The 11,683-nt window shown below is 53.2% G+C and overlaps 2 protein-coding genes across 6 annotated transcripts; one reads left to right on the forward strand and one right to left on the reverse strand.

Annotated features, from left to right (window-relative positions):
- Positions 1-1,755: 1,755 nt before the first annotated feature.
- BRICD5 (BRICHOS domain containing 5) lies at positions 1,756-3,260 on the forward strand. Its single transcript, XM_036280442.1, has 5 exons — positions 1,756-1,806; positions 1,981-2,109; positions 2,330-2,485; positions 2,565-2,666; positions 2,913-3,260. The coding sequence occupies exons 1-5, from the start codon at positions 1,756-1,758 to the stop codon at positions 3,258-3,260; spliced, it is 786 nt and encodes a 261-aa protein (XP_036136335.1).
- On the reverse strand, positions 2,106-8,738 carry MLST8 (MTOR associated protein, LST8 homolog). Of its 5 annotated transcripts, XM_036280437.1 has the most exons (10): positions 8,399-8,579; positions 7,006-7,012; positions 6,127-6,301; positions 5,897-5,948; positions 5,652-5,814; positions 5,108-5,183; positions 4,874-5,026; positions 4,269-4,393; positions 3,937-4,100; positions 2,106-3,798 (listed from the first exon to the last, which is right to left on the reverse strand). In XM_036280437.1, the coding sequence occupies exons 3-10, from the start codon at positions 6,253-6,255 to the stop codon at positions 3,680-3,682; spliced, it is 981 nt and encodes a 326-aa protein (XP_036136330.1). In that variant the 5' UTR covers positions 6,256-6,301; positions 7,006-7,012; positions 8,399-8,579; the 3' UTR covers positions 2,106-3,679. The 5 variants fall into 5 exon arrangements, with proteins under 5 accessions (XP_036136330.1, XP_036136334.1, XP_036136332.1 ...); XM_036280441.1 differs by lacking the exon at positions 7,006-7,012 and having other exon boundaries at positions 5,897-5,945; positions 8,552-8,738; XM_036280439.1 differs by lacking the exon at positions 7,006-7,012 and having other exon boundaries at positions 8,552-8,598.
- Between the last annotated feature and the right edge of the window lie 2,945 nt (positions 8,739-11,683).

An 11,683-nucleotide genomic window follows, 5' to 3' on the forward strand; every position in this document is an offset into this window, starting at 1 on the left:
GTGGGGAAGAAACGGGTGTCCCCAACAACAGGAAAAATGGTTTCTACAAAGCATCCAATTTCTTCCTGTCCTCCCGTACCCTTGATTGTGTAGGGGTTAGGTGCCAATGGTCCATAAGACCAACTAGCTTGGCTCTGGAATCCTTTATCAGTGGCCAGCTGGAGGACTGGCAGGGTTCACTGACTGGCCACAGGTTCTTGGTAGAGAGCCCTGGTCTTTTCTGCCTATTCCCTAAGTTGCTGACCTTTGGGAACAGGCCTGATAAGCAGATTCTCCAGCTGCACTTGTAGGGTAGAGCCTGGGAAACTGTTCCTTTAGGCCATCTCCTTCCTGGTGCCTTGCCCTGCACCCAGTGGTGTCTGCCTACAGCCTGTGGCTTCTCTCCTAGTCTCAGAATTACAACAGTCTTTCACTCGTATTCTGAGTTTTCAGCAATAAAGGGTATCCTGAGCCTTTAGCTCCTCCCAGGCCTAGAGTGTCTGGGATTTGGACTCTGCCATGGGGCAACAGCAGGGCAGCTGGTGCCTGTGAGGTTGGTGGTGCTGACGTTGGCTCTGCGAGGTCGGCTCAAGGTGGGTATAGATATTGAGCAGGCCTGTCAGGGCATTGTCACCCACAGCAGGAGCACAGCAGGTGCGGCAACCAGCGACACCTTCCTCTTCTGCGCCCCATCTCTGCTCTTAATGCACTGTGTGAACCCAAATGCATATTAAACTCTCAAACCCATGCTGACTAGTGTTCCTTGCTCTCGCCTTAACAGCAGACTTCACACGGAGGCTGCAGCTGTCTAGCCTTAGTGTAGGTGTAGGGTGGGAGGACGTAGTCGAAGATTATTCTGGGATTTCAATTCCAGAGCTGGAAACTCAACCCCATCTTGGGCTCATTACAAAGGGACAGGTTCTAAAGGGACAGGAAAAGTGAAGCACAAAGCAAAACCAGAGTAGGAAAGGGCTCCTGGTGAAGACACCCATGCTGTGAAAGCTGCCAGTGCCTGGGGAGTCCTGACTGTCGCAATCCACAGTGTCAAGTGACTGGAGATGCAAGCTAGGAGCCAGGGCCATAGCATAGTTCACTTAGAGAAAGCCATGCTGGTCAGGGCAAAGGCTGGTGGACACAAAGCTGACCTAACCATTCCAGGGTGTGAGGTTTAAGTAAGCTAACCTTACTGCAGCAGAGCCTCCTGGAAGCCATCCTAGTTTCAAGCATGTTCTCTGTGGGATGCTATGCAACCCACCCTGTGTTGCAGTGGCAGGGGTGCGTGGGGAGGGAAGTAGGGTGGCGGTACAAAGTCCAATACCAGTCTTTCATAAAACAGGCATTTATTGATGTTTTGCTATGTTCCAAGCCCTGTGCCCAGCCCTAAGTCTGGAGGTAACCCAGAAGACTAAAAACAGGCCTCTTTAGAAAAATCTGCCCCCAACTAGACTGTACAAAGTCACCTTTGCCAGGTCTGGGCTGCCCTCCATGCCCTTCAGCAGGTCTTGATTTTCACAATGGCCATGGTGTCATGCCCTACCAGGCTTGTGCTCTCTGGTTAGCACAGGCCAAGTGTCAGGAGAGCCAGGCACCCCCCTCCCCCACAGGTGGAGGGGAGAGGGCTGTCCTGGCTCAGGTAGCTGGGCTGGGGAGGAAGTAGTAGGGTCAGGAGGGGAGGGGGGCCAGGATGGTTGTTTGGCTTATCAGAGGCTCCTGAGGTTTCCCTGGCTGACTCCAAGGGGTGGCAGACAATCAGTGCATTGTCACCAGGGCTGCATCATGGAGCAGGGGAGCTGCTGTGCAGAGGACTTCAGGCCTGGGCTTGTCAGAGTGAGTGCTTCCCACCACCCAGTGCCCTCTCCTGGGACAAAGATCCAGGGCATGCCCTGAGCAGGGGACAAGAGGGCAGCACCCATCACCCATATCTCCTCAGCCCCTACCTTCCTGAGCCAGCCTGTTCCCTGGGATCTGCTCCAGGTCCCACTGACTACAATGTGCTCCCAGGTAAAGACCAGGGCCTGCCATGGGGGCTGGAGAGCCCTGGGCCTGCTGCTGTTGCTGTTGCTGCTGGCACTGGCCACTGCTGTGGCTGTGGCTGGAGGTCTTCTTGGCTTTGCCCACAGCCCTCCCAAGGTGAGCCTGCTCAGGACCCAAGCAGGGGAAGGGGTATAGATATTAGGAAGAGGGAGGAGAGGCCAGCACATCCAGTCCTCCAGTGAAGCCAGGGCTCAGAGCTGAGCTTATAGGGAGAGGACAAAAGAGTGGAGGGGTCAGAAGCCTTAAAGAAGCAGGGTTAGGAAAAGGGTCGAGAGCTGCTCCAGCATGCCCAGCTGAGCTCTGGCTTCTCACTCAGCCACTACTGCAGATGCTCCATCTGACCCTCCCAAGCCCCAGGGTGTACGAGTTCAACCAAACTGCTCAGGTGGACGAGACCCGGAATGTGGCAACCATCAGGGTAACCCCGGCTCAGAGCAACCACAGCTGGGTGGTGCTGTTCGATGGGCAGAGCGTGAGTTGGCCGGTGGGGAGAGGGGGGTTGCTGCCAAAAGGTGTTCAGGTAGACTTGCCTTACCTGCCTGCGTCCCCAGGGCTATGTCTGTTACCGCCCTGCGGAGCACCGGGCCTGCTTCCTCCATCTGATGGAGCCCAGAGATCGCAAAACCTTGCAGCTTCTGGTGAACACCTCAAGGGTGAGCGGCCTCCGTACTCGCACAGTCAGGCTTCCTGGGCCAAGGGCCAGACAAAGGGTCCTGTGTACAGCCTGGGCTCGGGGTGGGCTGGGGCTCTGGTTTCATTGGAACAGAAGCTCTATCTTCCCTTTGCTGAGGCTGCTGACAAGAGCTGAGGGTGGGGCTGGCATGTCCAGGGATTCAATGGCCCTGCCAAAAGCAGTGCAAGAACCCCTGGCCCATGGCCCACCAGAACCTTCTCTGCAGGCCCAGGGGTCTCACAGCCCCAGCCAGGATACCCACTATGCGCAGGAGCTGCTGGCAGTACTTGGGAGCCGTGAGGTGGACCCTTCCCAGGTGGGGGATTCAGTGCGGCACTTTTGCACAAAGATCCCCATTTACTGGGCCCGTCGAGCAGAGGGTGAGTCGTGGGGGCTATGGGGAGAGGCCTGGACTCCCAAGGACAGTCTGGGAGAGGGAGAGGATCTCTTTGGGGTTCACAGAGGCCCCTCCCCTCCAGGGCCCCGGAGGCAGCGGCTGATCTACCTATGCATCGACATCTGCTTCCCAAGCAACATCTGCGTGTCAGTCTGCTTTTATTATCTCCCAGACTGAACCCCCAGCCTGCCCAACCCCACAACCCAGCCAGCTGGCTGGCCCTGTCATCAGTACCATGAAAATCAGCCACCAGCGGGGGCTAATAAACCCCTCCACCTGGCCATGATGGTGTTCTCTGTGGCCTTGGGACATGTCACTGGCAGGGAGGGGGAAAAGCACTGGCTTGGGGGTGAGCAGCAGTCAGGCTGGCTTGTATCAGCGTCCTGAGCCCTGTCACATCCAGATAAGAAACGGGGGGCTAAAAGAGCCCCCAGGGGAGACCAGCCTGGCCCATCTAGGCTGGCCAAGGTGGCCAGGGTAGATCAGTTATGTCCTAGGCTAGCAGAGGCTACCCTGTGGGGGTTCTCTCTGACTGGACAGCTGAACAGTGACATCTAACCAGTGCCGCCTGATGGCTGCCTGCAAGGGGGCACGGGCTAACCCAACACACTGTCATTGAAGGCCAAGCAGACCACGGCTTTCTGGTGTCCGCCGTATTCTCTCTTGATCTCTCCTGTCTCTACGCACCAGAGCCGGGCCAGGTTGTCAGAGGAAGCTGCAGGGAGGGAGGATATGGGTAGCAGCTCAGGATTTGGCCTCAGGCTGGACCACACTGGAGGCTGGCTCCCAGTAGCAGGGCAGCAGCAGCCATCACTGAGCTAGTGGGGCAGGGTGGCAAGTGGGTGGGACTCACCTGTGACAATGTACTGGGAGTCCCCTGAGAAGGCACAGCCCCACATCCAGCCTCGGGATGACTCGCCAGGGTTGCTGCTCTTGATGCTCAGCTCCGTCATCAGGGAGAAGTTGGACGTCCTCCAAATCTTACACGTCTGGTCAGCCGAGCAGGTGGCGAGGAGCCTAGGGGTGGGTGTGAGGGTGGTGAGGATGTCAACAGCAGCCACTTCAACCCTGTACCCCCTTTCCATCCACCAGTCAGGCTCCAATCCATCAAGCTCCCAGGCCCAGGCAGGCCCCTTCCTCCCCATAGCGATGGAGAGCCCCTGGTCCCCCGGGCCCTGCACACACGTGGAATCTGGGCTGAAGCGGCACTGCAGGGCGTAGCGGGTGTGTGCTGGTATCTTGGTTTTGGGAATGAGCTGTGTCACCTCATCGCCAATGCCCCCTGTCAGATTCCAGACATAGCAGTTCCCCTGCAGGGTAGGAGGAAAGTCATGGTAGGACCAGAGCCTCCAGTCTTGACACATGGGGAAGGATGCTCTAGCAGGTAGACCCAGATCCAGTGGCCACCATCCAACACTGCGGTTGTACACAGGAGATCTGGGGCCAGGGACATGAAAGAAAATGGATTGGGGTGAGAGGAGGTCAGAGGGGAGGGAGGGAGGCCACAGAGGGGGAGACAAGGGAAACTTGGGCCACGAAATGATGGGATGGGACAGACTTGAGAGATTCAAGAGATGGAATCTGCTGATGAGGCTACAGCAGGTAATGAGAGGTGGCACCTTGACTTTGGTGACTGGCTGGAGCTGGAGCACAGGAGGGGGAAGCAGGACTGTGGGATAAGGGGGTGGGGATGGGGGACATCTGGGGAACAAGACTGCCTGCAGGGAATAAGGGAGATAAGGGGCTGGGTGCTGAGCTGGTCTCCCCACTGCACCCACCGCAGGACTCACAGTGCTATTGACAGCTGCCATGTAGCTTGCATCTGGGTCAATGTGGGCAGATGTGATAGAGACCTCGGGCTCAGGGATCAGCTGCTCATTGTGGTCAGTTTTTAAGTCCCAGATGTGGATAGCACCGCTCTGGTCACCCACAATGAGCTCTGCCTGGGGTGCAGGGGAGGTGAGGTAAGACAGAACCCCATCCTCCAAAGCCCCAGGGTTCCCAGCCCTGTGCATATCCCTCACCTGGTTGGGGTGCAGGCATACACAGTTAATGGGTGCATTCACCTGGAAGATCCGCTGACACTGCAGGTTGCGGGACCTTCGGGGTGGGAGACATACACTGCCTGTAGGAGATACTGTTGGTGCCCCACCCAGATGCCCTTTCCCTGGCCATTTATCCTTGTTCCTCTGCTGGTAGGAGCTGCCCTACAGGAAATACTTGGGAGGCTGGGCACTCACCAGGAGCAGCCTGAAGCCAATGATTGACTCAGAAGGGGCATAAAGGCTGGCCCCCTGCCTCAAAGCAGGACTTGCTCTTTGATGCAATTTACTCTCCAGAGCTCCTTGTGGGATCAGGCTGAGGCTGGGCTCATCTTTGTATGGCTTCATCCCTTCCCTAACCTGTTTTCCTCACTGCCCTCAATAAATCACCTACATAGCAAATCCTGTCTCAGCCTCTGCTGAGAGGGAACCCAACCTAAGTCACTCTCTGGCCTGGCCCTCACCCCCATACATCCAGCACCCCCACACATCCAGGCAGCAGGCCCCTCCTGCCTGGCACCCACACCTGAGGTCCCAGATCCGGGCAGTGCAGTCCTCCCCACCCGTGTACATCCAGCGGCCATCCTCATGGAAGCCCACAGACGCGATGTTCTTATTGACCCCGTCATAGCTGATGATGGGGTTGGGGTTATTGGAGTTGAGATCATACATACGGATGTGCTGGTAACCTGTGGGCACAAGCCAAACTGAGGTTTAGCTGTGCTTAATCAACCCACCAGAGGTTAAGGGTCAGGTGGAGGGTACAGGTACCTGCAGCAGCAATCATGCTTCGGTCAGGTGTGATCTCCAGGGCATTCACCTGCTATATCTGTTAAGAAGGATGACCAGCAGAGTTCTGGAGTCAGGGGCCCTCAAGGCCTCCACCATCTGGCTCAGCTGTTGCTGTATCCTCCCCACCCCAGGCCTCTGCCCAGGCTTTATCCCCACCAGAGATCCTGTCCAGCACCACCTTCCCCACCTCCCCAGCAGAGGGAGGATACAGAGTCCTGGTGCTGCACCGTTCGGGTGCAGATCCCACTATGGGCCTGCCAAAACCGCACGGTGTGGTCATAGCCCGCAGTAGCCAAGATGACTGGGTCACTGCCCACAGTGCCTGGGGACGTGTTCATTTTGTGGCTGCTTAGAAGACTCGGCAGGGGTCAAAGGTCAGAGCATCTGGAAAATAAAAAGGTGAGTATACCCTCTATGTCCCAAACCAGTGATTTTCAACCTTTTACATCTCTTGAAACACATAAACTAATTACTAAAATTCTGCAGCACACCAAAAATATATATATATTGCTGATTGCCCTGACCAGTTCAGCTCAGCAGTTAGTGTCGGCTCGTGGACCAGAGAGACCCGGGTTCAGTTCCCACTAAGGGCACGTACCTTGGTTGCAGTTTGTCCCTGACCCCAGTTGGGGTCATGTGGGTGGCAGCCACTTGATGTGTCTCTCTCACATTGATGTTTCTGTCTCTCTCTCCCTTCCTCTCTCTAAAACGTCAATAAAATATATGTGTGTGTATATATATATATATTTTATCCTCACCCGAGGACATTTATTTATTTATTTATTTTGCATTTATCTTCAGATAGAGCGGGAAGGAGAGAGGGGAGAAGAGAGAGAGAGAGAAACATCGATGTGAGAGACACATCGAGTGGTTGCCACCCATGACCCCAACCGGGCCCAGGGATAAACTGCAACCAAGGTATGTGCTCTTAACAGGAACCGAACCTGGGACTCTCTGTTCCGCGGGTCGACGCTCTAATTGCTGAGCCAAACCGGCCAGGGCTGAAAATATATTTTTTAAAAGATAGGTACAATTTTGATTAATTCACATCAGACAGCTATTGTTGTAATTTTTTTTTTTATCCTCACCTGAAGACTTTTTCCATTTTTTGTCCAGATAGAGTGGGAGGGAGAGAGAGAAAGAGAAAGAGAGAAACATCGACATGAAAGGGACACATCAAGTGGCTGCCACCCACATGATCAACCAGGGCCGGGGACAAACCGCAACCGAGGTACACGCCCTTAGCGGAAACCAAGCCCTGGTGTCTCTGGACCGCAGGCCGATGCTCTAACCCCTGAGCCAAACCGGCCAGGGCTGGCTGTTGTCATTAAAAAAAAAATTTTTTTAATCCTCACCTGAGGATATTTTTACATTTATCATCAGATAGAGTGGGAAGGAGGGAGAGAGAAACACTGATGTGAGAGGCACATCGACTGGTTGCCTCCCACAGGGCCCAGGACGAACCAAAACCAAGGTACGTGCCCTTGACCAGAATGGAACCTGTGACTCTGATCCACGGCTGATGCTCTAACTGCTTAGCAACCTGGCCAGGGCTGTTGTCCTTTTTTTTTTTTTTTTTTTATCCTCACCCGAGGACATTTTTCCATTTTTTGTTCAGATAGAGCGAGAGGGAGAGAGAGGAAGAGAGAGAGAGAGAAACATCGATGTGAAGGGACACATCGAGTGGCTGCCACCCGCACGACCAACCAGGGCCGGGGACAAACTGCAACCGAGGTACGTGCCCTTAGCGGGAACCAAACCCGGGTCTCTCTGTACCGCAGGCCGACGCTCCAACCGCTGAGCAAACCGGCCAGGGCTGTTGTCCTTTTTTTAATTTGATTAATCTAAGGGAAAAGAAGTCGGTGCCCCTGACTAAATAATCAGGTATTTAAAGTTTTAAAAATTCTTGCAGCACATCATAGTGCCTTAGCACACAGGTTGAAAATCGCTGTCCTAACCAGATTATAGATCCACTCAGAAAGATAAGTATTATTCCCATTTTAGAGATGAAGAAACAGCCCAGCGGGTGTGGCTCAGTGGTTGAGCGTGACCCATGCACCAAGAGGTCGCCAGTTCAATTCCTGGTCAGGGCACATGCCCAGGTTGTGGGCCAAATCCCCAGTGGGGGGCATGCAGGAGGTAGCCGATCTGTTTTCTCTCATTGATGTTTCTCTCTCTCTCTCCCCACTTCCGTTCTAAAATCAATAAAGAAAAAATATTAAAATAAAAAAAATAGAGATGAAAAAACTGAGGGTCAGAGAGGTTCAGGGACAGCCTTCAAATTCCAAGGCGTGTGCTCCCATCTCAGCCCCAGACTCGCCCAGATGCCACCCCTCGCGCCTCCCGCCTCCCGCAGGGGGCAGTCACGCCCCGGACGCCACTCTGCCGCAGGGACGGGTCGCGCGTGCGCAAGGCGGCAGATGGGCCGATGGGAAAGCCGAGTGCTGCGCCTGCGCATGCGTAGCAGGCCGGTAACTAGACCTTATGCGTGGGGGCGCTCTATTGCGGGACCCTCGCGTTCCTCGGTGCTCCGCCGACTGCCCTGGTTCCATCCCACTGGGCCAGCTTGCTCCGGGCGCACCCTCCCGGCCACACGGTAGCCGCTTTCTAGCCCTCGTTCCGCGACCTCCGTACCGTACAGGCGGCTCTGCGCTCCGTCGCAGTCCAGGACGGCGAGCGGAGCTGGAGTGAGTCGATAGAGTCTGAGGCGGAGCGTAGAATTATCGATGATGGGCCTCTAGGGCGACACCACGGGCGTGAGGAGGTGGATGGGACGAAACCAAAGTCCTGGTGCTGGGGTTCCCTATCTCCCGGGAAGAACGGGCCTTGGGGCTGCCTGGCGGCTCAGGACAGATGAGCAAAGCAGTGGCCCCAGCCTTCACACTCAAGCACCCCACCCTTGTGACACGGCTACTCATTTTCCATGCTTACGTCCCGAGGCCAGGTCGAGCCATCCCTTCCATTCCCTACTCCCCATGCAGGGTAAGATTCCCAAGACCCTTAGGCATTTGAATTTCAGATAAGCAGCAGTAACTTTTTAAAAAATATAAGTATGAAAATGTGTGTGTGTATTAATAAGTATGCCCCCAATATTGCATGAGATAAACTAGAAAGTTATTCGTTGCCTACTTGAAATTCAAATGTAACTAGGCGTCCTGTAGTTTTATTCTCTAAACCTGGTAAACCTAGTCTGGGCACTTACAGGCCTTTCTAGCCCCATCCTGACCTTCCTCCATTCCCCAAACTCAGCCCAGTGATTCCCTCCAAAACTGGGTCCTTTGTACCTTATTTCGATCCAGCCCTCCCCCACTCCAGGCCCCTAACCTCACACTCTTTCACAGAAAAGGAGTCCTTAACACAGGCTCTCCTACTGTTTGTTCCCACAACACTTAAAACAAAGCTGCACCCCCACCTCCTTCCTTATCTGACCCTTTGACCAAGGATACATCCTCTAACCCATCCACCCAGGCCCTGGCTCCCAGGAACCTTCCTTCCTGTACCTTCCCCACATCCTCTCCTTACTTCTTGCCAGACTTTGAACTCCACAAAATAACCCAAAACTCTCCTTCCAGCCAACACTCACTCTAAGAGAGTGTGTCTTCACCACCTTGCTGGCTCCACATCCTCACTTCCCACTACTCACTCCTCTTACTGTCAGGTCCTTAACTCCCAGCTCTCCAGTTAAAATGTCACAGGGTCACTGCCCTTCTCACACTGCCAAACCCAGTCAATACTTTGCTTTCTGGATCTTTTATGTCTGCACAGTGATTGACAGCACTGCTTCTGAAAAGCTCCTGTTGCCTAGTTTCTTGTCCAAGCACTAGTTATTTCTTTTTTTTTTTTTTTGAATCCTCACCCGAGGACATTTTTCAACATTTTGTTGAGATAGAGTGGGAGGAAGAGAGAGAGAGAAACATCAATGTGAAAGGGACACATCGAGTGGCTGCCACCCACACAACCCAACCAGGGCCGGGGCAAACTGCAACCAAGGTACATGCCCTTAGCGGGAACCGAACCCAGGTCTCTCCGGACCACAGGCTGATGTTCTAACCGCTGAGCCAAACCGGCCAGGGCTAGTTATTTCTCTTCTAAAAGCTGGTGCCCTTCAGAGTTACTGTCTCTGCACACCACTCTGTCTCTGGGGGCAAACCACAACCAAGGTATGTGCCCTTGACCAGAATTGAACCCATGACTAATTGGTCTGCAGGTCGATGCTCTGCCGCTGAGCCACACAGGCCAGGGCAGCACCTCCACTTTTTATAGCCAAGACAATTCACCACGGACCTACCCTCTGTGCCAGTGGCCACTTGGATGTTACAACTAGATATGATCCAGGTGCATCCACCACCCACTCTCCCCTGACCTGCCTTCCCACACTACTCTGGTCCCCCTTCAGGCTATCCTGTTATAAGTCTTCAGGGGTTGCCAGGCCAGTGTGGCTCAGTGGATTGAGCAGCATCTCGTAGACTGAGAAGTCCCAGTTCCATTCCAGATTTCCTGTTGAGGCACATGTCTGGGTTGCTGGCTCGATCCCCAATAGGGGATGTGCAGGAAGCGGCCAATTGGTGTTTCTCTCTCACATCAATGTTTCTGTCTCTCCCTTCTTCTGTCCCTAAAAAATCAATAAAAAACTTTTTTAAAGAAGAAAAGAAGTCTTCAGGGGTTTCTGTCACCCTCCAGACTACTGGGCCTGGCCTCTACAGACTCTGCAGCTTTCTCCCTCTCTCTTCTCCATAGGCCACTTGCCCCATGCTCTATCTAGCCAGAGTAGATGATTTGCCACCACACACTTTTTCTGAACCCTTCCCCATACCTAGAATGCTTTCCCCTCCTACCTCTTTGCCTATAGAACTCCTGGTTTTCACACCTTTCAAAGCATTTTGAGTGCTTATTCTCTGTGGGGAATTATGCTATTTTTGTTTTTATTGAGGTGAAGTTCACATAATAGGAAATTAGCCATTTCTTTTTTTTTAATACTCACTTGAAGATATTTTTCTATTTATCTTCAGATAGAGTGGGAAGGAGAGAGAGGGAGAGAAAGGGAGAGAGAGAGAACATTGACGTGAGAGGGACACATCAACTGGTTGCCTCCCCCATAATCCCCACACAGGGCCTAGGACAAACTGCAACTGAGGTACATGCCCTTGCCTTGAATCGAACCCAAGACTCATTGGTCTGTGGGCCGATGCTCTGCCACTGAGCCAAACTGGCCATGACTGAAATTAGCCATTTTCAAAATTTGTGGCATTTAGTACATTCATAGTGTTATGCAGCCTCCACCTCTATCTAGTTCCAGAACATTTTCACCACCCCAAAGGAAAACCCCATACCCATTATTCAGTCGTTCCTCATTTCCCCTCCCATCTCAAACCCCGAGCTCCTTGCAAGCACTAATCTACTTTCTGTATCTATGGATTTGCCTATTATGGATATTTAAAACAATTTTTTTTTTATTGATTTTTAGAGAGGAAGAAAGAGGAAGAGAGAGATGGAAACATCGATGAGAGAGAACGTCTATTGGCTGCCTCCTGCATACCCTCATTGGGGATTTGGCCCACAACCTGGGCATGTGCCCTGACAAGGAATCGAACCGGCGACCCTTGGTATATGGGTCGTTGCTCAACCACTGAGCCACACCAGCCAGGCCTATTCTGGATAGTCAAAAAAAATTTTTTTATTCCAATTTCCCCCTTTAAGCATCAGCTTGTTCTCAGTCTGTTTCTGTTTTGTTTATTCATTTGTTTTATTTTTTTAGATTCAACATAT

This window comes from Molossus molossus, unplaced genomic scaffold, assembly GCF_014108415.1.
Source record: "Molossus molossus isolate mMolMol1 unplaced genomic scaffold, mMolMol1.p scaffold_m16_p_3, whole genome shotgun sequence".
NCBI lineage: Eukaryota > Metazoa > Chordata > Mammalia > Chiroptera > Molossidae > Molossus > Molossus molossus.

Coding starts and splice junctions, on each gene's coding strand:
- BRICD5 (XM_036280442.1), top strand. CDS start 1,756: ATGGAGCAGGGGAGCTGCTGTGCAGAGGACTTCAGGCCTGGGCTTGTC. Junction 2,110..2,329: donor TTGCCCACAGCCCTCCCAAG/GTGAGCCTGCTC, acceptor CTTCTCACTCAG/CCACTACTGCAGATGCTCCA. Junction 2,486..2,564: donor TGCTGTTCGATGGGCAGAGC/GTGAGTTGGCCG, acceptor CTGCGTCCCCAG/GGCTATGTCTGTTACCGCCC.
- MLST8 (XM_036280439.1), bottom strand. CDS start 6,255: ATGAACACGTCCCCAGGCACTGTGGGCAGTGACCCAGTCATCTTGGCT. Junction 4,101..4,268: donor CGCTTCAGCCCAGATTCCAC/GTGTGTGCAGGG, acceptor ACCCACCCCTAG/GCTCCTCGCCACCTGCTCGG. Junction 3,799..3,936: donor CTCCCAGTACATTGTCACAG/GTGAGTCCCACC, acceptor CCCTCCCTGCAG/CTTCCTCTGACAACCTGGCC.